We start from the raw sequence: 21956 nt of genomic DNA on the forward strand, positions 1-21956 counted from the left end.
CCTTCACCTTCTGAGAAGTAACTCCTCAGCTTCCCCACCCCTTGGCAGCTAACTCTTCTTCCCACTTCTATAAATTTGCCCATTTCTTTCTTTGTTAGGCTGGTACTCTACCTATTGAACCATACCTCCTGCTTTGTGCGGGTTGTAGTGGTAAACAGTGAATTTTTCTGCCCAGCCTGGCCTCACACCACAATCCTCAATCTCTTCAGTAGCTAGGATGATGACAAGCGTGAGCCACTGGTGCCAGGCTATTTCTTCCTTTGTGGCTGTTGTGAATGCTGCTGTTACGATAAATATATACAGATAGACCTGTGTGTCTATACATCTATATCAAGACATACAATAGATATGTATAAGTAGATATAGATATCTACATACACCTGTTTGTATTTCATGTTTCTTGGAAATATCTTCTGAGTGGAATGTTAACTATGTTCAGCTGTTTGAGGAACTGCCAAATCGTGATGAGTGTTCTCCTGACAGGAGACGGTCTGGATCGGTATAAATCAAGACAGATGGAGGAGTAGGGGTGAAGTGTGGCAGGCATGGGTGAGTCCTCACCTGCCTCCAGGCTCTGAGCTTTTGCCCTCTCTGTGGGGCTGCAGGTGGACCTGGGGGGGGGGCTAGCTGAGAGGCCAGGGAGGCTGCTGGTTTTCAAGCCTGCCCTCAGCATGGCTGTGAAGCTGGGCGGGCGGGCCCCTGCCAGTCTGAGCAGCCCAGGCTCCTCAGCTGGAGAAGGGGCGGGAGGGGGGCTGGGGCATGCATCTCGAGGCTCTGTGTCTTTCTGGGCACCTTGCTTCACAGAAGTGGTTGCCTGCAGGAAGGATAGGAAGTATGGCAGCTGACACCTGCAGGAGGTGCATCCACGCTCCCTTTTTTCCATAGGAGGAGCAAGCGCTCAGTCTTTGGGGGGTGCCACTGAGCACAGGCTGAGGCTCCAGGCCGGCCCAGCGCAACCAGGCTTCCAGGAAGGAGGGCAGCCCGGCGGAGCTGCAGTGAGCGGCCGCGGCTCTACTCCAAGGCTGAGCCTCAGCAATTCTGCTGGCTCAGCGGCCCTCCTCCTCCCAGGATTGTCCTCCGAGGCCTGGCTTCCTGGAGGGCTGCCCAAGTCCCGCGCCTCTGCATCCTCGTCCCGCAGCTCCCCCATCCCTGGGCTGGAGGTCCCCGGCAGGGGTGCGTCTCTGTTTCCATCAGCTGCTGCCGCCGGATCAAGCTGGGCCAAGCAAGGTGGCTAATAAGCAGCAGAAACCTGTGCAAGGTCACTGGATGGATGGCGGAGTGAGCTCCGGGCTGTGGTGTCACCCAGCAGGGGGAGTCGTAGGCCGCCTCCTGCCACTCTGGGCGGGAGGAACCTCTGGGCCCTGGAGTGGGAGTCTACCTGCAGCCCAGCTGTTTTGCCCACCAGGGTCCTACACGAGACCAAGAATGAGCAAGAACAGGGCACCTGCAGATAGGGCACTGGTTCCTCACCCAAAAGTAATCTAAGAATTCTAAATTAATTCGTTTTATTGTTTATTGTGTTGGTCCAAGGCTTGAAGTCAGGGCCTAGGTATTATTCCTTAGCTTTTTCTGCTCAAGGCTGGTGCTCTACCACCTAAACCACAGCTCCACTCCCAGCTTTTTTTTTTTCTGGTTAATTGCGATAAAAATCTCATGGACTTTTCTGCCAGGACTGGCTTTAAACTTCAGCTTCCTGAGTAGCTGGGATTACAGGTGTGAGCTACCTGTGCCCAGACAGGCAAGAATTCTAAATTTAAACTCGGCCTTTCAGGTCATGATGAAAGTGTGTTTGCCAAGGTAAGAGCATAGAACATATTTTATTTAACAGGTTATTAATGCGAGTTACACTATTTGAGCTTTCAGAACTCTCTGTATTTTTCTGTAAATGTTAAGGTGATTTTTTTCCCCCCTTCACCAGCTCCAAACCCAATAGTAGTGATGATGATAGTGTCTTCTAACTTTTATTTTTGTTTTATAAAGCGGCCTGTGCTTGGTAAGGAATGTGCAACAATGAATCAAATACTGTTGCAACCCAGGCAGGGGGACCCGAAACAACTTCCTGCCATCATTGGCTGAGTGATCCTGGAGTGGCCGCTGGTAGCATCTCATCCCTGAAGTAGCTTAATGGTCTCACACTCACCCCTGTTTTCCTGAGGGGAAACAGAGGCTCTGACAAAGTAACCACCTCAGGGTCACCTGTAAGAAGAAGAAGTGGGAAAAGTCTCTGAATAAACAGGGATCCACACCCAGACCGCAGCCTGGGGCTGTTGTACCCCCCTGTCATCCTAGCGCTTTGCTCTGAGAAGAGGATGAAGCGTCTGAGGGCAGCGGGGGTGCCACAGCCGGTTCAAGGCCAGCAGGGTCTACAGGAGGAGACTCGGTGTCAAAAACAAACAGAAGGGAACCAAAAGTGGAGACGCTAGGCTGTGAGGCTCTGGGGCCTGGCTGCACAAAACTTCACTGATCTCAGGTTCGCTCTTTCCACCAGCTTTCTTTCTTTTTTTCTTCCTTCCTTCCTTCCTTCCTTCCTTCCTTTCTTTCTTCCCATCTTGGGGCTTGAACTCTGGGCCTGGGCGCTGTCCCTCAGCTCAAGGCCAGTGCTCAAGGCTAGCACCCTACCACTTGAGCCACAGCGCCACTTCCTGTTTTCTGGTGGTTTATTGGAGATAAGAGTCTCAAGGCCTTTCCTGCCCTGGCCTGGCTTTGAACCGTGATCCTCATATCTCAGCCGCCTGAGTAGCTGGGGTGGCAGGTGTGAGCCACCTCACACCTGAATTTCAGTTTCTTAATCTGTAAAATGGGGACAATAAATTCAACCCTATCAAGTGAGGTACCCAGGAACTGGTTGCTAACAGAGTGAAGGTCCTTGCGTTTAGGGCCCATTTCTGGGAGCCGGGCACATACCAGGAGTCCTGGGCTTGTTCCCAGAGCCTGACAGGAGCTGACCCCTTGGGTGATGAGGGAATCACATGATCTTGGGGTTCCCTCTGCTGTCTCTTCTTTCCTGTCCTCTGGTCATCCTGGTGGTTGCTTGCTGGCCTAGGACCGCAGGGGCAGAGAGTCAGGTCATGCTAGTGCAGCCCACACCAACTTCTCCCAACAGCCTTCTGGAATTGAGGCGTGTTGACCTGCCCCTCCCTGCAAACGGGGAAACTGAGGAAATGGAGACAGAGCTAAGGAAGGGCCAGAGGACAGCCTTCAGATAGGAAGGGAGAAAGGCTGTGGTCCCTTTGGATGCTGGGAGCTGAGGCGTCTCCCGGTGACGGTGGACGGCTGGGAGTGCAGGGAGCAGGGGTGGGGCTGGGGCTGCGCTGTAGCCGCCAGGGAGGAGCTGAGGCTGCTGGGAGGTGTTGCTGGGTGTGGGGTGCACCATGCGGGATCCCCGACACCGAATTCATTACCAGGAGATTCCGCTTCACAGCCCCAACGCCTCACCTGCGGGCCACACACACATCTGACAGTGTCTAGTGGGCCGAGCCCCTGCTGGCGCCTGTGCTCTGTCCCTATGCCCGTGCCCCCCGACCCTGTCCCTGTCCCCGTGCCCTGACCCTGTGTCCGTGCCCTGACCCTGTCCCCTGTCCCTGTCCCTGTGCCCTGTCCCTGTCCCCTGACCCTGTCCCCTGACCCTGTCCCTGTCCCCTGTTCCTGGCCCTGTCCCCGTGCCCTGACCCTGTCCCCGTGCCCTGACCCTGTGTCCGTGCCCTGACCCTGTCCCCGTGCCCTGACCCTGTCCCCGTGCCCTGACCCTGTGTCCGTGCCCTGACCCTGTCCCCGTGCCCTGACCCTGTCCCCTGTCCCTGACCCTGTCCCCTGGCCCTGGCCCTGGCCCCGTGCCCTGACCCTGTGTCCGTGCCCTGGCCCTTGTCCCCGTGCCCTGTCCCTGTTCCCGTGCCCTGTCCCTGTCCCCTGTCCCTGTCCCTGTGCCCTTTCCTGTCCCTGTCCCCATGCCCTGACCCTGTCCCCATGCCCTGCCCCTGCCCCTTGACTCTGACCTATCCTGGTGCCCTGACCCCGCCCCCCCCCCCGTGCCCTGAGCGCGGTGCCCCCTTCCCCGGGCTCCCCAGCCCTGCCCGGCCTCTCCTGGTTCCACCCTGCCTGGTCCGCAGCTGGGGAGGGAGGGCGAGCGGGCGGGGAGGGGGCGCGCGGCGGGGAGGAGGGAGGGCGGGGAGGGGGCGCGGGCCGGGGCGGGGGGGGGGCGCGGGCCGGGGCGGGGGCGCGGGCCGGGGAGGAGGGAGGGCGGGGAGGGGGCGCGGGCGGGGAGGGGGCGCGCGGCGGGGAGGAGGGAGGGCAGGGAGGGGGCGCGCGGCGGGGAGGGGGCGCGCGGCGGGGAGGGGGCGCGGGCCGGGGAGGAGGGAGGGCGGGGAGGGGGCGCGGGCGGGGAGGAGGGAGGGCGGGGAGGAGGCGCGGGCCGGGGCGCGGGGCGGCCCGGGGGAGGGGGCGCGGGCGGGGAGGGGGCGCGGGCGGGGAGGGGGCGCGGGCCGGGGAGGAGGGAGGGCGGGGAGGGGGCGCGGGCCGGGGAGGAGGGAGGGCGGGGAGGGGGCGCGGGCGGGGAGGGGGCGCGGGCGGGGAGGGGGCGCGGGCGGGGAGGGGGCGCGGCGGGGAGGAGGGAGGGCGGGGAGGGGGCGCGGGCCGGGGAGGAGGGAGGGCGGGGAGGGGGCGCGGGCGGGGAGGGGGCGCGGGCGGGGAGGGGGCGCGGGCCGGGGCGGGGGCGCGGGCGGGGAGGGGGCGCGGCGGGGAGGAGGGAGGGCGGGGAGGGGGCGCGGGCCGGGGCGGGGGCGCGGGCCGGGGAGGAGGGAGGGCGGGGCGGGGGCGCGGGCGGGGCGGGGGCGCGGGCCGGGGAGGGGGCGCGGGCCGGGGCGGGGGCGCGGGCCGGGGAGGGGGCGCGGGCGGGGCGGGGGCGCGGGCGGGGCGGGGGCGCGGGCCGGGGCGGGGGCGCGGCGGGGGAGGGAGGAGGGCGCGGGGCGGGCGCGGGGCGGGCGCGGGGGGCGGAGCCTGGCGCGCGCGGCCGGCGCGGGCTGACGGAGGTCCGGCGGCCGCGGGAGCGGACCCAGGCGTCCGGGAGGCGGCTCCGACGCCGCGCCCCCGCCCCGCGCCCGCGCCCGCCGCGCGCCCGCCCCGCGCCGCGCCGCCGCCGCCGCCGCCGGCCCCCGCCCCCGGGCCGCCCCGCGCCCGTGACGCGCCGCCCGCCCCGCCGCGCCGGAGCCCGAGCCGGAGCCCGAGCCCGCGGAGGGCGCAGGGCGGCGCAGGCGGCGCGGGCGGGAGAGGATGCGGGGCCGCCGCCGCCGCGTCTGAGCCGCGAGCGCCCCGGGAGCCGCCGCGGCCCGGCCGCGCCATGGGGAAGGAGCAGGAGCTGGTGCAGGCGGTGAAGGCGGAGGACGTGGGGACCGCGCAGAGGCTGCTGCAGAGGCCGCGGCCCGGCAAGGCCAGTGAGTGCGGGGGGCGCGGGGCGCGGGGCGGGCGCGGGGCGGGGGGGGCGCCGCGGGTCCCCGGGGGCGGGGCGGGGCTGGCGGCGCCCGACCCCCGGCCCGCGTCCCGGCCCCGGCGCCCCGCGGTCCGCGCCCCCTCCCCGCGCCGCCCTGGGCCCTCGCATCCTCCCCCGGCCGCCCCCCTCGGTCCCCGGCCCGCCCGGTGAAGGGCGCGGCGGACCCCCCCCCAGCCGCGCCCCGGGCCTGGCGGCGCCCGGCGGGGGGCAGGACCGCGCCGGGGGTGTGGCCGGCGGGGCCGCTTCCCGACGGGGCGCAGACGCCCAAGGTCGCCCGGCCTGGGGCAGGCGGGGCTGGGCCGGGGCGCGTGGGGCGCGCGCTGCGGGCGAGACCCCGAGCGTCCCCGCGGGGGCTGGGGGCCCCCCCGGCCCGGACTGTGGAGACCCCAGGGAAGGCCTGCGAGCTGGCAGCCCTGATCCCGCACCATCCCGGCTGAGCCCCGAGCCTCCCCGGGGGCCGCTGGGGAGGGATGGGTGGATGGATGGGTGGATGGATGGATGGATGGGTGGATGGATGGATGGGTGGATGGATGGGTGGATGGGTGGATGGATGGGCGTGTGGACCGGCCTCGTGTGCGGCTGCGCACGTAGGAGCGTGTCAGTGTGTCGGGGCACCTGTGCGGACACGGCCAGGGCCGCGCCGCTCGGCACTGGGGAGCCGCATGCCCTGGGCACCTGCCCCCCACAGACCACCCAGGAGCGCGGGGTGGGGGGGGCTCGCTCTCCAGAGCCGTGCCAAGTCCTGGCACTGCAGGAAGGACAGACGCAGACACCCCCTCCCCCTCCCGCCCTCCAGCAGCCCCGCCTGGCTCCCTCTGTCCACTGTGCAGAGGGAGGGCACAGGTGTCACACGCACACACAGGCACGCACACACCGCGGCCAGCCCCCAGCCCCACAGCCCCACAGCCGGCTGGAAGGCTCCTCTCACCAGGGCCCTGTGCAGGGTCTCCTCGCTGAGGAAGGGAGGGCTTCCAGGGAGAGGCAGACACAGCCCAGGCAAGCGAGGTCCAGGCTTCCACCTAGCGGCTGCGAAGTCTGTAGACACCCACATCTGACTGCAGGGGCCCAGTCTGTCCGCAGGATGGGCCTCGGGCCGTCCCTGCCTCTCTGCTGTGTCTGGACGGTCGGTGAGAAAGTGCACGTCAACACGACCTGTCTTCCCCATCCGGGACCTGCAGTTTGGGAGCAGGGTCCCCCTTACCTTCGGTTCTGCTACCCTGGGGAAGTTGGGGGGGTGTCTTTCTTCTCTCCCTGGGACTCTACCTCCACCTTGGCCTGGTGTGGCCTCTGGGGCAGGAGAGACACTGTGTTGGCCCCCTGAGTCTAGGGTCTGACTCACAGGGGCGGGAGTAATAAATCAGTCGAGAAATCCCTCCATGAATTAGCTCAGTTGTCATGGCAACGCTGGCCTGCTTTGGAGTAAGATGTATTTTGATTCAGCAAAGTACAGCTGGAGTTTGGGCCACAAGGTTGGAGGTGTCCAGCAGTGTCCTCCAGAGACCCCCACCCACCCCACCCCTGCTGGCACCAGGTGTTCCCAGGGCAGGTCCTGTACCTTGAGCTCCACCCTGTGCCCCGCCCCTTCCCTCCACGTCAGCCCCGCCCTCTCCCCTCACACGTGCGTGTGCACACACTCAGCAGCTCTCCTTGAAGAGGAGGAGGGAGAGCTCTAGAGGGAAAATGTCGGCAGGGGCTGCCCTTCTGCTGGGGAGCAGCGAGCGCTGCCATTTTCTCGGCCCCAGCCCCACTGCAGGCTGGCTGGGGAGGGATTCCGTGGACACCCCAGGCCGCTAAGAATTCCCTTCCAGCCTGAGTCTGAGTGTGACCTCGAAGGTGGGTGCTATCAGGGATACCGTGAGCGAGGATCCCAAGAAGTGGGTCATGTTGGGTTCTCAGGTTTGTGCACAGACTGATATTGAATCGTAGGCCTCTGATCTCCTAGAAAGAGAACCCCCCCACCCCCAGGTCCATCGGCTGGTCCCCACTGGCACCTCCTTATCTCCGAGCCCTTTGCGGTGATGCCTTGTTCCTGTTTCATTCAGAAAACCAGTCTCTCCGTGGGAGAACCTGAGTTTTTGGACTCCTGTCCCTTGGTGGGACGGCCTCCTCGGCCCTCCCTCACGGCCATGCCCTGCAGGCCCCTGAGGCCCGGGCAGCTCGGCATCACGGGCAGGGGTCTTAGCGGCCTGCCTGGCAGAGGCTCCACCCCACTGGAGTCTGTCATGCTCAAGGCCCCGCTGAAGTCTTAGACACTCCCCAAGAGCAGGTGTGCTTGGCCTGAACTCACCTCCAGCTGCCTGGAGGCCCCGCGTGGAAGCTGGGAGAGGGCCCGGGACATCTTGGAGATGGGGACAGCTATACTGGGGTTGAGGAGAGCAGGGAGAGCAGCACTCCAGGGTGGCAGGGTTTCAAGCAGAGCCCCGGGCCCGATGGATGGGACTGTGGCAGGCCCGGCCACACCGTGGGCAGGCTGTCATGCAGAATGAAGTATGCGATGTCCTTATCCAAACATCAGGAGTTTTTGGCCGAGCAGGTTACTTGCCCATAAAGCCGGCCTTGATGGCGACAGTTCATGGACTACGAATGGACACCGCTAAGCACCACCGCACAGGTGGCAGGCCCTGGGTTAGCCCCACAGGGACAGCCGGGAGCAGTCAGCAAAAGACCTCATCCTACTAGCGTGTTTAGTTCAGTGGGGAAATGGACAGGAGACAAGTTAATAAGCAGATGGGCTGGGCGCCTGTGGCTCAACTGGCTGAGATCTGACAATCACTGTTCAAAGCCAGCCCTGGCAGGAAAGTCCAAGAGACTCTTATCTCTAACCACCAGAAAACTGGAAGTGGCCCTGTGGCTCAAGTGGTAGAGCACTTGCCTTGAGCTGAAGAGCTGAGGGACAGCGCCCAGGCCCAGAGTTCAAGCCCCATGACCAACAACAACAACAAAAAAGCCGATGAGATTCCGGGGGGTGGTAGGGAGGACCAGGGACAGGGTGGGAGGCTGAGCCTCTGCACGGGAGGGGCAGGGCAGGGTGAGGAGGCCTTGCCTGGCCCTGCACGCGGAGCAAGAGAGGAGCAGGGTCACTACAAAGGTCTGAGGGAGATGGGAAGGTGCGAGCAGAGACCCTGCTGGAGGCCCCGGGGGGCCCTGATTCAGTCTAGGGGATCACCGCACTAGGGGCCCTCACTTGTGTCTAGCAGTGTGCCAGGTAGGGGCGGGGCGGGGGCACGGGGGAGCAGTGATGCAGGTTGGGTGAAGGAGCTCAGGGCGAGTGAGTGGCTTTCCAGGCAGAGTCAGCATGCTGTACCTGAGCACAGGGTTCGGGTGTGGAGCCGGGAGCCCGGGCGGACGCCCAGGCTTTGCCCCTCAGCTCCAGGGCACTCAGCAGCAGCAGCAGCAGCATCCACCGCGAGGGCCGGGGCGGGAGGTGGAGGCGCTGCCACTCTTTCCATCTCAGGGCGGAGGCCCCAGAGCTCAGACTTGGTCAGGCAGAGAGGTGAATTCAGGGCCCTCTGACTTGATGGCTTTCAGGGGTGCCCAGGGCCCAGGGCCCAGCGGGAGTGGAGCCCTGCACCAGCCCTCCCCTCCGCGACTCTACTTGCTGGGCTCCCCTGCCCTCGAGCCCCTGCCCCCACCCCTGCCCTGGGCCTGGACAAAGGGGCTTCTGTCTTCAGCCCCCTCTCATGGAGCGACTGACCCACAAATGGGTTATGTAACCACGGCCCAGACGGGCAGGGGGGCTGGCGGGAGGCCACGGGGGAGCTATTGGTGGGCTCCTTCGCTCTGGCTGGCAGCCGGGCGGGGATGGGGGACGGCCCAGCGGGGAACTCCCGCCCCAAAGGGAAAGGGTAGCCCCCAGGCCTTGGGTGCTGAACCTGGGCTCTGAGCAATGCCCGCTTATATGAAGGCCCTCCCGGCCCTGCATGCCTCCCTTTCCCCTGGCCAGGACTGGCAGTGGGGGGTGGAGGGGGCTGCACCCTGGAGATACGGCTCTTTCCCCCAGAGATACCCCCATTTCCGGGCGTTCCAGCCTCCTTGGCCACCCCCGGCCCCATCTGGGTCCTTCGGAGAGACAGATGGGGCCGGCTCTCTCCCTCCCACCAATGGTAGGTGTCCCCAAGGAGGGAGCGTGTGCGCACATGGGTGCGTGCAGGCCATCTCCAGGTGCAGAGGCCAGGTCCCGCGGGGACCGCGCCGTCCTCCCCGGTGCACGGGCACGCCGGTACCTGGAGCCGAGCGCAGGCTGCACATCTGTGCTGTGGACCAGGAGTCTGGCTCCCAGCCTGCCCGGAGCTTCCCACTCTCTTCCCCTGCTCTTACTCTGCCTGGAGGTTCTGGGCAGAGCCTCCCCTCACTGTGTCTCCCTCCTCCCCCAGAGCTCCTGGGCTCTACCAAGAAGATCAACGTCAACTTCCAGGATCCAGATGGGTGAGTTCCCAGCTGGGGCAGTGGCAGCCTTTGTGGGGTAGGTTGCCTCTGGGGAGGGCCAGGGGTGGCGTACCTGTTCCTAGACTGCATCCTTGGTCGCCCAGCTTCTCAGCCCTGCACCACGCGGCCCTGAACGGCAACACGGAGTTGATCACTTTGCTGCTGGAGGCCCAGGCTGCTGTGGACATCAAGGACAACAAAGGCAAGCCTGGTGTGGGGCCATAAAGCCAGGGGCAGACACCCAAGCTCAGGAGTCACTCCCCTTGGCCTGGACAGACCTTGCTGAGCTCTGTGCCCAGGTTTGGGTCTGAGTCAGGGAGAACCATTGTGGAAGCAGTGTCCTCAAGGCTGGGAAGGTGGCTCAGTGGTAGAGCGCTTGCCTCGCATGCATGAGGCCCTGGGTTCGATTCCTCAGCACCACATAAGCAGAAAAAACTGGAAGTGGCGCTGTGGCTCAGGTGGTAGAGCGCTCGCCTTGAGCTGAAGAGCTGAGGGACAGCGCCCAGGTCCAGAGTTCAGGCCCCACAACCAACAACAACACAAAAAAAGAATGTGTCCTCAGGCCAGGGTCCCCACCTGTCCCCGCCCGTCCCCACCCATGTCCAGGCATGCGGCCGCTCCACTACGCAGCCTGGCAGGGCCGCAAGGAGCCCATGAAGCTGGTGCTGAAGGCCGGCTCGGCGGTGAACATCCCGTCCGATGAGGGCCACATCCCCCTGCACCTGGCAGCTCAGCACGGCCACTACGACGTGGTGAGGCCTTGGGGGAGGGGGAGGGGGAGGGGGAGGGGGAGGGGGAGGGAGGAAGACGTCCAGGGCCGACCACGCCCTGCACCTGCAGTCGGAGATGCTTCTACAGCACCAGTCCAACCCCTGCATGGTAGACAACTCCGGGAAGACGCCCCTGGACCTGGCCTGTGAGTTTGGCCGTGTCGGGGTAAGTCTTTCCTGGGAACTAGGCCGGGCTCCACCTTCCCGGCCTCCTCACTCCTGGTGGGGATGTGGGGGGGGGTCGCGGGCAGCTCCACGCTAGGGCCCCGCCCCCCACTTGTCCACTTGTTCTTCAAGGTCGTTCAGCTGCTGCTCAGCAGCAACATGTGTGTGGCCTTGCTGGAGCCCCGGCCGGGGGATGCCACCGACCCCAACAGCACCAGCCCCCTGCACCTGGCAGCCAAGAACGGCCACATCGACATCATCAGGTATGGCGGGTGGGTGGGTGGCGCTCTGGGGGGCTCCTGGGGGCCCCAGCCATGTGGTCAGACACCCCCTCCTGCCGTGTGGCTTCCCGCTTCCCAGGTGAGGGTGACCCTGGTGGGCTGGGGGATGTGGCCCCTGCAGCTTGTCAGCTGGGTACTCCTCCATGCCTCAGTTTCCCCAGCTGTAAGATAGGGCTCCAACACAGAAGGTCCTCCACCAGGACTGGACAAAGGGTTAGCCAGGGACAGGCCTTGGGCAAGTGCTTGGTAAAACCTCAGATACTGCATGTGCCAGCGGGACACCTGGGCATTGAAGCCTGTTTGGGGAAGTCCTGCTTATGACCCCCACCTCCTCCCAGACTCCTCCTCCAGGCTGGCATCGACATCAACCGGCAGACCAAGGCTGGCACGGCCCTGCACGAGGCGGCGCTCTGTGGGAAGACGGAGGTGGTCCGGCTGCTGCTGGACGTGAGTCTGGGGGCTGGGGGGGGGCTGGGTCAGAGGGGAGAGGCCAGTGACAGCGGCTTCTCCTCCGGCTGATGTAGAGCGGGATCAACGCTCAGGTGAGGAACACCTATAGTCAGACGGCCCTGGACATCGTGCACCAATTCACCACCTCCCAGGCCAGCAAGGAGATCAAGCAGCTGCTACGAGGTGGGCCTGGGGGGCCCGGGTCGGGGGGAGCCATGGGCAGGCAGCTTGCGGGACTAGGGGTCACCTCCTGTGTCCCCAGAGGCCTCTGCAGCCCTGCAGGTCCGGGCAACCAAGGATTACTGCAACAACTACGACCTGACCAGCCTCAATGTGAAGGCGGGGGACATCATCACGGTGAGGCTGCGGGCGGCCGGGCGGGGGGGGGGGGGAGGGCGTCCCCGGGCACCCTCTCCTAGCAGCCGGGCTGGGGTGCTGCGTCGCAGGCCACGCCTGGAGTATCTTCCTCAGCGTGTCCCCACCCGTTCGGCCAGGTCCTTGAGCAGCATCCCGACGGCCGGTGGAAAGGCTGCATCCACGACAACCGGACGGGCAACGACCGGGTGGGCTACTTTCCATCCTCACTGGGCGAGGCCATTGTCAAGCGAGCAGGCAAGTTCCGCTCGGAGGAGGAGTCCCCGGAGGAGGGAAGCTGGGGTTGCTCAGTGGAAGTGGAGAGCCAGCGAGCCGAGAGCCTGGCCTGCTGGCCGTGGCCGGGCAGGGGGCTCTGCTGGCCCCTTTTCACATACTGCGCAGGCACAACCTGCCCACTACGGTCCAGTGCTCAGGCCGCCTCTAGGGACGCATGGGGACCCAGACAGACGCAGCCTGCACTTTTGGGGAGCCAGTGGTAGACGCATGGGAGGACATGAGACTGGAGGAGGAGCAGCACAGGGAGGTTTCAGGGAGGTTTGCAGTAGGTAGGCAGCCCAGCCAGGCACAGAGCAGGGCAGACAGAGCCACACGTGCAAGGGCACTGCGGGGCTGGGAAGGTGGCTCAGTGGTAGAGCGCTTGCCTTGCATGCAGGAGGCCCTGGGTTCGATTCCTCAGCACCACATACATAGAAAAAGCCAGAAGTGGCGCTGTGGCTCAAGTGTGGAGCGCTCACCTTGAGCTGAAGAGCTGAGGGAGAGCACCCAGGCCCAGAGTTCAGGTCCCACGACCAGCAAAAAAAAAAAGGCACTGGGACACAAAGGAGCTAGTCACCCGGAGGGACAGGAGGCCAACGCGGTGGGAGCAGAGGGGCGGGCGGGCCAGCCAGGTAGAGAAGCCCCAGGGCTCGGCTTCAGGGTGCTGGGCTCTGTGCGCCTCGTACAGAGCCCACCGAGACGGAAAGGCGTTCCCCGAGGTCACCATCTAGACCAGGAATCAGCGTCGGGTGCCCAGCACAGAGGTCACACCCCTGCGGCCGTCCTCTGCCCCGTTTTCCCCAGGGCCCCGGGAGCGGTGGCTCTCCTGGTCTCCTGAGGGTCTGTCAGCTCCCCTGGAGACAGCCAGTGCAGGAGGAGGCTGGGACACCGCTAGCGGCGTGCGTGGGCCTCTGCTGGGCCCTTCGTGCCTCTGGCTGGGTGTGGGCAGCTCGGGGCTCAGGGAGGCTGTGCTCGGCCTGCAGGTGCCCGAGCAGGCAGTGAGCCAAGCCCGCCCCAGGGAGGCAGTGCGGCGGGGCCCTCTGCGCCCCCAGAGGAGATCTGGGTGCTGAGGAAGCCTTTTGCAGGTAGGCCAGGGGCCTCCAGACTACTGGGGTGGTAGCACTTGTGCCAGGCACCACCGTGGGGCTCCGACAGGGCCCCGCCCGGCCTCACGCTCCTCCCTCGGCTGGCAGGTGGCGAGCGCAGCGGCAGTCTGAGCAGTGGGACTGGTGGCCGGAGCGGCGGGGGCCATGCCCTGCACGCAGGCTCCGAAGGTGTTAAGGTCAGCGGGGTGGGGCCGGGCACTGGGCAGCCGGGGCGGGCCAGGCCCGGGGCAGCGCCGGCCAGCAGCTTGTCTGGGTTGCAGCTCCTGGCCACGGTGCTCTCTCAGAAGTCCACCTCGGAATCCAGTCCGGGGGACAGCCCCGTCAAGCCTTCTGAGGGCCCCACAGGTAAAAGCAGGCCCCCGCCCCCCCGCTCCCGTTCCACTGGCCCGGCAGAGGCCGCCCCTGCGCCGCCCGTGCCCTGCCACCCCCTCTCATCAGCAGGCTCCGGCAGGCCCCAGCTTCCTGCAGCCCACGGCGGGCAGCTCTACGGGGAGCAGCCGGCGAAGAAGCTGGAAGCAGCCTCAGAGGGCAAGGTACGGGGCCCGGCTGCTCCCGGGGAGGGGTGGGGCTGACGGGCTGATGGGCTGACGGGCACGCAGGCAGCCTGCCTGGCCACAGCAGCTGCCAGGAGCCCGGACAGGTCAGACCCTGTCCTTTTGTCCGTCTGTCTGTGTGTGCAGTTGTGTGTGCACACACAAGTACAGTGTAGAGGTGTTGTCTGTCATGTAGGCTGTGCGCTAGTTGTGTGCACGTTTGGTGTGGAGGGTGACATTGTGTGTGTGCATGTGTGTTGTGTATGAATGGTGTAATTGTGAGCTAGGCACCCGTGCGTGTGGCTAGGCAGATGGATGACGTGTGAGCACGCGTACAGTGGGGCGCGTGTGCGTGCTCCTGTGTGCTGGGAGGTGTGAGCTGCTGGCTGAGTCCTGTACAGCAGAGGAGGCGAGGCCCCGCCGGTGGCACGGGTCCACTTTCAGGGATGTTGGTAGGGACAGCGCTGAGCAGCCCATCCTGAAGCCCTTTCCCCCAGAGCCCCTCCCAGCCGCCTGCCTCTCAAGATGGTTGTGGGAGCACCCGGTGCAGGATGGGGAAGGCCGGGCTGGGCGGCTGTGCCCCGGACAGCAGCTGGACCAGCCGGGTGGAGCCCGCAGAGGAAGCTTGCGGGGCTGCGGACGCTTGCTGTGCAGGCGGCAGATCACAGACTGCCAGGCCCCGGCTTGCCAGAGCCTGGCTGCTCACGGATCACCACGGAGGACCAAACGTTCCCGCCTGCCTGCCGGCTAAACAGAGAAGGAGGTGCTGAGGAGGCTGGGTGAGGCCCGGCGGGTGGCCGCAGCCCTGATGCCTTGTGTCTTCCAGAGCGCCGAGGCAGTCAGCCAGTGGCTTGCCACGTTCCAGCTGCAGCTCTACGCCCCCAACTTCACCAGTGCTGGCTATGACCTGCCCACCATCAGCCGCATGACCCCTGAGGTGAGCTCGCGGCCTCCTTTCCCACCAGCCGCCTCCTTTTCCGGGGAGGGGCCCCTGCCTCCTGCTAATGCACCTCCTACCTGCCTAGGACCTCACGGCCATCGGTGTCACCAAACCAGGCCACCGGAAGAAGATCACGGCTGAGATCAGTGGCCTGAGCATCCCTGATTGGCTGCCCGAGCACAAACCCGTAAGGCTCCCGCACTCTGGAGGCCGAGCCAGGACCAGCAGGCAGACAGACAGACAACAGACAGGCTGTCTCCCTGACTAAACCCTCCCCCACCCCACCCCCACTCCCACCCCGGGGCCTCAGGGATTGGAGAGTGGAGGATGTTCTGCTGTCTGGGAGCCGCGTGGAGAGCCTGCATGCCGGCCACGGTATGCCCGCCAGGCAGGGCCAGGGCTCACGCTGGGGGCTGGAGCCAGGAGTGCCCTTTCTACACTCAGGCAGCCTCCCCATGGCACTGTCCACTGGGCCCACACAGCCTGCAGAGGGTCACAGCACTGCTGGCCACACAGCCCGTGTGAGAACCTCGGGCTGGTTCCGTCGGGGTGCCCGGGGAGGAGGGCCCTCGGTGTGGGCCGCCCGTGCTGGCTGCTCACAGTCTGGTCTCCGGCGGTGTGTGCACGGACGGCTGGGCCCCTGATGTAGGAATGGGTAGGCACCTGGAGGGGCGGGGGCAGAGCGGGAGGGCGGCTTCCAGGCCCCCGGATGTGACAGTAGCACATGGAGTCAGGGCTCTGTGGAAGAGGGGCTGCTGGCTGCCCCATGCCCCCGTTCCCCTGGGCTCTGGATCTTTCCATGCCTGCACTAGTCTCTACCCGGCCTTGCCCATCTGGTCAGTAGATCAGGGCCTCCGGGGAGCGTGCCCGGGCCCTGTGTGCCTCGCCTCACTCTGTCTCTGGTGTGACTGAGGCTGCTGAGTGTGGCGCACGGGTGGTACTGACTGGGTGCCCAGAGGGTTGCTGAGCTACTCTGAATGATGACCATGTGGATATGCGCGTACGTGTGCGCGCACGTGCGCGTGCCGTGGCTGTGTGGGGTGTGTGTTAGGTGTGTGGCATGTGTCTGATATAGGCAGGGAAGCTGAGTGTGGTGCAGGTGGCTGGAAGGACGGTGTTCAGGGTGTGTGCAGATGCACGTATCCGGCGTGACGCTGTGTGTCCTGTCCCCGTGTGGGTGTGTCTCAGGGCACTGTGTCTGTGGCCACCTGGCCAGTTAAGGACGTTGCTTCTGCGGGAGCTGTGTCCTGCAGCTAGGCCCCTGTGTGTTTGTGTGTTGGCTCGTGTGCACACCGGTGTCCAGTGGGGATGCGGGGGCGCCTGCCGGCCTGGGCCTGAGGAGGCTAGGCACCTGCTGCTTTTCAATACTGACACCTTGGGCCTGTCTGTCTGTCCTTCTCTCTGTCGTACACTGCTGGCCTAGTGCCCCTCCCTCCAACAGCTCCAGCGGGGGGCAGGGTGTGAGCGGCTAGCTCCGGCTGCCCCTCGATGTCCGTGCTCCGTAGGCTAACCTGGCCGTGTGGCTGTCCGTGATCGGCCTGGCCCAGTACTACAAAGTGCTGGTGGACAACGGCTATGAGAACATCGACTTCATCACCGACATCACCTGGGAGGACCTGCAGGAGATCGGCATCACCAAGCTGGGTGAGGGCCCTCCCCCGCCCCCAGGCCCCCCTCCACCTCCTGCCGCGCCTGACCCACCCCCTGCCCCACTCAGGGCACCAGAAGAAGCTGATGCTGGCGGTGAGGAAACTGGCCGAGCTGCAGAAGGCCGAATATGCCAAGTACGAGGGGGGACCCCTGCGGCGGAAGGCACCTCAGTCGCTCGAAACCGTGGCCATAGAGTCGCCCCCCCTGCCTGAGCCTGCCCCCGCCGACTGCCAGTCTCCTAAGATGACCACCTTCCAGGACAGCGAGCTCAGCGGGGAGCTGCAGGCCGCCATGACCGGCCCGGCCGAGGCCGCGGCACCCGCAGAGCAGCCCTCTGGCCGCCTGCCCCCCACCCCCAGGGCGGCCGGGCGGCCGGAGCCCAGCCTGGGGGGGCGGGCTCGGCACATGAGCAGCTCGCAGGAGCTGCTGGGCGACGGCCCCCCCGGACCCAGCAGCCCCATGTCACGAAGCCAGGAGTACCTGCTGGACGAGGGGCCGGCCCCCGGCACGCCGCCCAAGGAGGTCCGGCCAGGCCGCCACGGCCACAGCATCAAGAGGGCCAGCGTGCCCCCGGTGCCCGGCAAACCGCGGCAGGTCCTCCCGCCGGGGGCCGGCCCCTTCACCCCCCCGCAGACGCCCACCAAAGCCCGGCCGGGCTCCCCTCAAGCCCTGGGGGGACCTCATGGCCCGGCCACCGCCAAGGTGAAGCCCACCCCACAGCTGCTGCCACCGGCCGAGCGGCCCTCGTCACCTCGCTCCCTGCCGCAGTCGCCGACACACCGCGGCTTTGCCTACGTGCTGCCCCAGCCCGTGGAGAGCGAGGTGGGGCCGGTGGCACCGGGGCCCGCCCCGCCGCCCGTGCCCACGACCGTGCCCACTCTCTGCCTGCCCCCGGAGGCCGACGTGGAGCCCGGGCGTCCCAAGAAGCGGGCTCACAGCCTGAACCGCTACGCGGCGTCCGACAGCGAGCCGGAGCGAGATGAGCTGCTGGCGCCCGCCGCCTCGGGGCCCTACGCCACGGTCCAGCGGCGCGTGGGCCGGAGCCACTCCGTGAGGGTCCCCGCCGCCCACGACAAGAACGTCAACCGCAGCCAGTCTTTCGCCGTGCGGCCTCGCAAGAAGGGACCGCCCCCGCCCCCGCCCAAGCGCTCCAGCTCCGCCGTGGCCAGCGCCAACATGGCTGACGAGCCAGCTCCCGAGGCCGAGGCCGAGGCCGAGCCTGCCCCAGACAACCGGCTGGGCGTCCGGGCCCAGCGCCGGCGGGCTAGCGACCTCGCGGGCAGCGTGGACACGGGCAGCGCTGGCAGCGTGAAGAGCATCGCGGCCATGCTTGAGCTGTCTTCCATTGGGGGTGGGGGACGGGGCGCTCGCCGACCCCCCGAAGGCCACCCCACCCCTCGTCCTGCCAGTCCGGAGCCTGGCCGGGTGGCCACAGTGCTGGCCTCGGTGAAGCACAAAGAGGCCATCGGGCCGGATGGCGAGGTGGTGAACCGGCGCCGCACTCTCAGTGGGCCCGTCACGGGGCTTCTGGCCGCAGCCCGCAGGGGCCCGGGAGAACCCACGGAGCAGGGCCACTTGGTGGAGGATGGGGCCACCAGGCAGCGGCCTCGAGGTCCAGCCAAGGCAGAGGCCGGCGCGGAAGGCCCCCCCCTGGCCAGGGTGGAGGCCAGTGCCACGCTCAAGAGGCGCATCCGGGCCAAGCAGAGCCAGCAGGAGAATGTCAAGTTCATCCTGACCGAGTCCGACACGGTGAAGCGCAGGCCCAAGGCCAAGGAGCGGGAGGCCGGGCCCGAGCCACCCCCGCCGCTGTCTGTGTACCAGAACGGCATGGCCACCGTGCGCCGCAGACCGGCCTCAGAGCAGGCCGGGACCCCGGAGCTACCCCCACCACCCCCGCCCGCTGAGCCGCCACCCGCCGACCTGGCGCACCTGCCCCCTCTGCCCCTGCCCGACGGCAATGCCCGGAAGCCGGCCAAGCCACCCGTGTCTCCCAAGCCTGTCCTGGCTCAGCCTGTGCCCAAGACCCAGGGCTCACCCACCCCAGCCTCCAAGAAGGTGCCGCTGCCAGGCCCCGGCAGCCCAGGTATGTTGTATGGGGGGGGTGGCCATCCCTACTCACTGCCCAGCCTTTGTTGGATGTGATGGAGCCGGGGGGGGGGGGGGGGGGGGGCTGTCCATGCGCGGGGGTAGAGAGGAAGCAGAGCACCAGGCCCTTCCCTCACTCCCAGCGACGCACAGAAAGCCAGTGTATGTTGGCGCTAGTGTGGCAAGGTCCCGGGCGTCTGGGAATGGCCTGGGTGCAGACTAGAGGACAGGACGCGGGCACGGGGCGAGTGTGGGAGAGGGGACGGGGCGCGGGGCATGGGTCGTGGGGCACGGGGCATGGGTCGTGGGGCGCGGGGCATGGGTCGTGGGGCACGGGGCATGGGTCGTGTGTGGGTGAGGGGACGGGGCGCGGGGCATGGGTCGTGTGTGGGTGAGGGGACGGGGCGCGGGGCATGGGTCGTGGGGCACGGGGCATAGGTCGTGTGCGGGTGCGGGCGAGGGCGCGGGGCACGGGGCATGGGTCGTGTGCGGGCGGGGCGCGGGGCATGGGTCGTGTGCGGGTGCGGGCGAGGGCGCAGGGAATCGGGGCAGGTGCGGAGCCGTGTGGCCGCGCAGAGGCTCGGGCGGGTGCGGGCTGGCGTGTCGCCGCCGGCCGCGCCCGGGGAGGGGCAGGGAGCGGGGCGGCGGGGCCGGGCCACCCCCGTGCCGTCACGGTCTCCCCGCAGAGGTGAAGCGTGCGCACGGCACGCCGCCGCCCGTGTCGCCCAAGCCGCCGCCGCCGCCCACGGCGCCCAAGCCGCCCAAGGCCGCGGCGGGACTGCAGTCGGGCAGCGCCGGCCCGTCGCCCGCGCCCTCGCCCGCGCGCCAGCCGCCCGCGGCCCTGGCCAAGCCGCCCGCCGCGCCGCCCGCCCCCGGCGCCAGCCCCGGCGCGCCCCCGTCCCCCGGCGCGCCCCCGCCGCACGTGCCCGCCAAGCCCCCGCGCGCGGCCGCCGCCGCCCCCTCCGCGCCGCACCCCGCGCCCGACGGAGCCTCGCCCGGGGACAGCGCCAGGCAGAGGCTGGAGGAGACCAGCGCCAGCCTGGCCGCCGCGCTGCAGGCGGTGGAGGAAAAGATCCGGCTGGAGGACGGGCAGGGCCTGGGGTAGGTGCGGGTCAGGGCCGGGCGGGGCGGGGCGGGGCGGGGCGGGCGAGGCCCGGAGGATGGGGCGGGGCTTGGTAGATCCAGGCGTGGCTTGGGCGGGGGTGGGGCCTGGGCAGGAGGGGCGGGGTTGGTGGATGCAGGCGTGGCCTGGGCAGGGGCGTGGCCTGGGCAGGAGGGGCGGGGGTTGGTGGATGCAGGCGAGGCCTGGGAGGATGGGGCGGGGCTTGGTAGATACAGGTGTAGCCTGGGCAGGCGGGGCGGGGTTGGTGGATGCAGGCATGGCCTGGGCAGGGGCGTGGCCTGGGCAGGCGGGGCGGGGTTGGTGGATGCAGGCGTGGCCTGGGCAGGGGGCGGGGTTGGTGGATGCAGGCGTGGCCTGGGCAGGGGCGTGGCCTGGGCAGGCGGGGCAGGGGTTGGTGGATGCAGGCGAGGCCTTGGAGGATGGGGCGGGGCTTGGTAGATACAGGCGTAGCCTGGGCAGGGTTGGTGGATGCAGGCGTGGCCTGGGATAGTTGAGGGCGGGACCGGGCTGACAGGGCGGGGCCTTGGTAGGTGAAGCATGGCCTGGGTGTGAGAGGAGCGCGGGGTGCAGGGCCTGGGGTGGGATCTGCGCCCCCTCCTCCCCCCTGACACGCCCTCCCCCGCCCCAGCCCTTCCACGGCTGCGAAGAGCGCCGGCAGCATCCTGGATGACATCGGCAGCATGTTCGACGATCTGGCCGACCAGCTGGACGCCATGCTGGAGTGAGGCGGCTGCCCACATCGGGCCCACTGCGCCCCCCGCTCGGCCACACACTGACCCTTACCTCAGGACGGGCGCCTCCGAGCCGAGGGGCTGGGGCCGGGCTGGACGTGCGGGCTGCCCAGCTCCTGCACAAGCACAACTCCCGCCCCTGGCCCAGACCGGACGCCAGTCTGGAGGACCGCCTGGCTGGGGGCTCCAAGGGCTCTGGGCAGCCCCGCTGCCCCGCGGGTGCCCGTCCCTGCCTGCTGTTCCCCGTGCAATAACTGCTAGGCCCCTCTGCCTCACCGGGCCGCCCTGCGCGTGGAGGGCGGCCCCTCCCCTGCCAAGGCAGGCTGGGGCAGGGGTGTGGGGAAGGGTGGCGGTCCCTGAAGGCCCTATGGCCCCCTCCCCAATCTGTGGCAGAGCACAGGCCTATGCCCAGCACAGAACTGCCCATTGGGGAGCCTCTGCTAGCCCTCTCCTCAGAGCAGCACAGGGGACGGAGGCCCAGACCGGCCCTCCTCATTGCACCCCCCAGAATATAAGCTATCAAGAGTATTAATTTATTGGGAATGAGCTAAGGCAGATTTCCCTAGAGAACAAAAAGGTATAACTTTAACAAATATATATTTAAAGAAAGAAATATTATTGAGTCTATAGAAAACCATTTACCAACTGAAAGGACACTGGAGTCCCGCTGGAGTCAAAAGCTGTCAGAGGCCCAGGCCATCTGTCTGTCTGTCTTCCCCTCCCTCTGTCCAGGAGTGGTCTTGCCTCTGGCCACAAGCACACACAGGAGACTTGGTCCTGGATGGGGGCCTCTCCCTGCTCTCCTAACTTCTCTGAGTCCTAAGAACTTGAAGGATGTGCCTTGCTCGCTGCCGGGCTGTGCTCTCCGCGTCCGAGGCCTCGGGGAAGGCTCCTTCCTCCTGGTGTGTGGCTATGTCCTGGGGGTGCTGGGGTGAGGGGGTGGGTGCCGTGTGTTCATCGTGGTGAACACGGGCACGTGGCGAGTGCCAGCAGGGTGTGCATGCCAGGCTGATGGGCAGAGGTGCCCAGGGCGGCCCCCGCGCAGCCAGCCAGTCCCCCCAAGTTCCCACGGACGCTTCTGCTCATGGTCCAAGGCTGTGTTGTGTAGTTCTTGCCCTCTTTTCCTCCCTCCAAAAAATACTAACTGGTCTCTATTGTGTTTGCTAATCCACAAGTGTTGGGCACAACTTTGACATTTCTTTAAAAAAAAAAAAAAAAAAGAAAAATTAAAAAAAAAAAAAAAAAGTCCAAAGCAGCAATGGTGTGGGTGTGGGCTGGCGAGGGAAGCTGACCGGGCTGCGCGTGAACGGGCCTTCAGCCGCCACACCGGGCGCCTCCCCGCGGACGGGCTGCCGGCCTCTCCTGGGTGGCCAGCCCAGGCTGGGGTCCTGGCAGTGGGGAGGGGGGGTCTGGGCAGGGAGCAGCTGTCAGCTGTCAATAAACAGCAGAAAACCGAGCTGGCTGGCTCACTCTTTTGGGGACATCTGTTGGGGAAAGGAAGGTTGAGGCATTGGGAGGCCAGGAGCCAAGGGAGGGAGGTCGCCCCCCCCCCAATTCCCTCTGCATCCCGGTGTCATCAGGGCCA

General features: G+C 66.8%; 1 protein-coding gene across 7 annotated transcripts; it reads left to right on the forward strand.

The window, feature by feature from the left end:
• The first annotated feature begins 5206 nt into the window (after positions 1-5206).
• LOC138814622 (caskin-1) lies at positions 5207-21915 on the forward strand. 7 transcript variants are annotated; one of them, XM_070003696.1, is made up of 20 exons: positions 5207-5426; positions 9856-9907; positions 10012-10109; positions 10514-10659; positions 10748-10843; positions 10975-11105; positions 11462-11570; positions 11648-11756; positions 11836-11930; positions 12068-12185; positions 13187-13288; positions 13397-13485; positions 13570-13654; positions 13748-13842; positions 14669-14779; positions 14868-14969; positions 16288-16426; positions 16500-18515; positions 19204-19618; positions 20269-21915. In XM_070003696.1, exons 1-20 carry the CDS (start codon positions 5333-5335, stop codon positions 20363-20365), a joined length of 4299 nt encoding a protein of 1432 aa, XP_069859797.1. In that variant the 5' UTR covers positions 5207-5332; the 3' UTR covers positions 20366-21915. The 7 variants fall into 7 exon arrangements, with proteins under 7 accessions (XP_069859797.1, XP_069859798.1, XP_069859800.1 ...); XM_070003697.1 differs by having other exon boundaries at positions 13751-13842; XM_070003693.1 differs by lacking the exon at positions 5207-5426 and adding an exon at positions 9334-9585.
• Positions 21916-21956: the final 41 nt, after the last annotated feature.

The sequence above is a fragment of the Dipodomys merriami genome, unplaced genomic scaffold (assembly GCF_024711535.1).
Source record: "Dipodomys merriami isolate MVZ:Mamm:240054 unplaced genomic scaffold, mDipMer1.0.p SCAF_60, whole genome shotgun sequence".
Classification (NCBI taxonomy): domain Eukaryota; kingdom Metazoa; phylum Chordata; class Mammalia; order Rodentia; family Heteromyidae; genus Dipodomys; species Dipodomys merriami.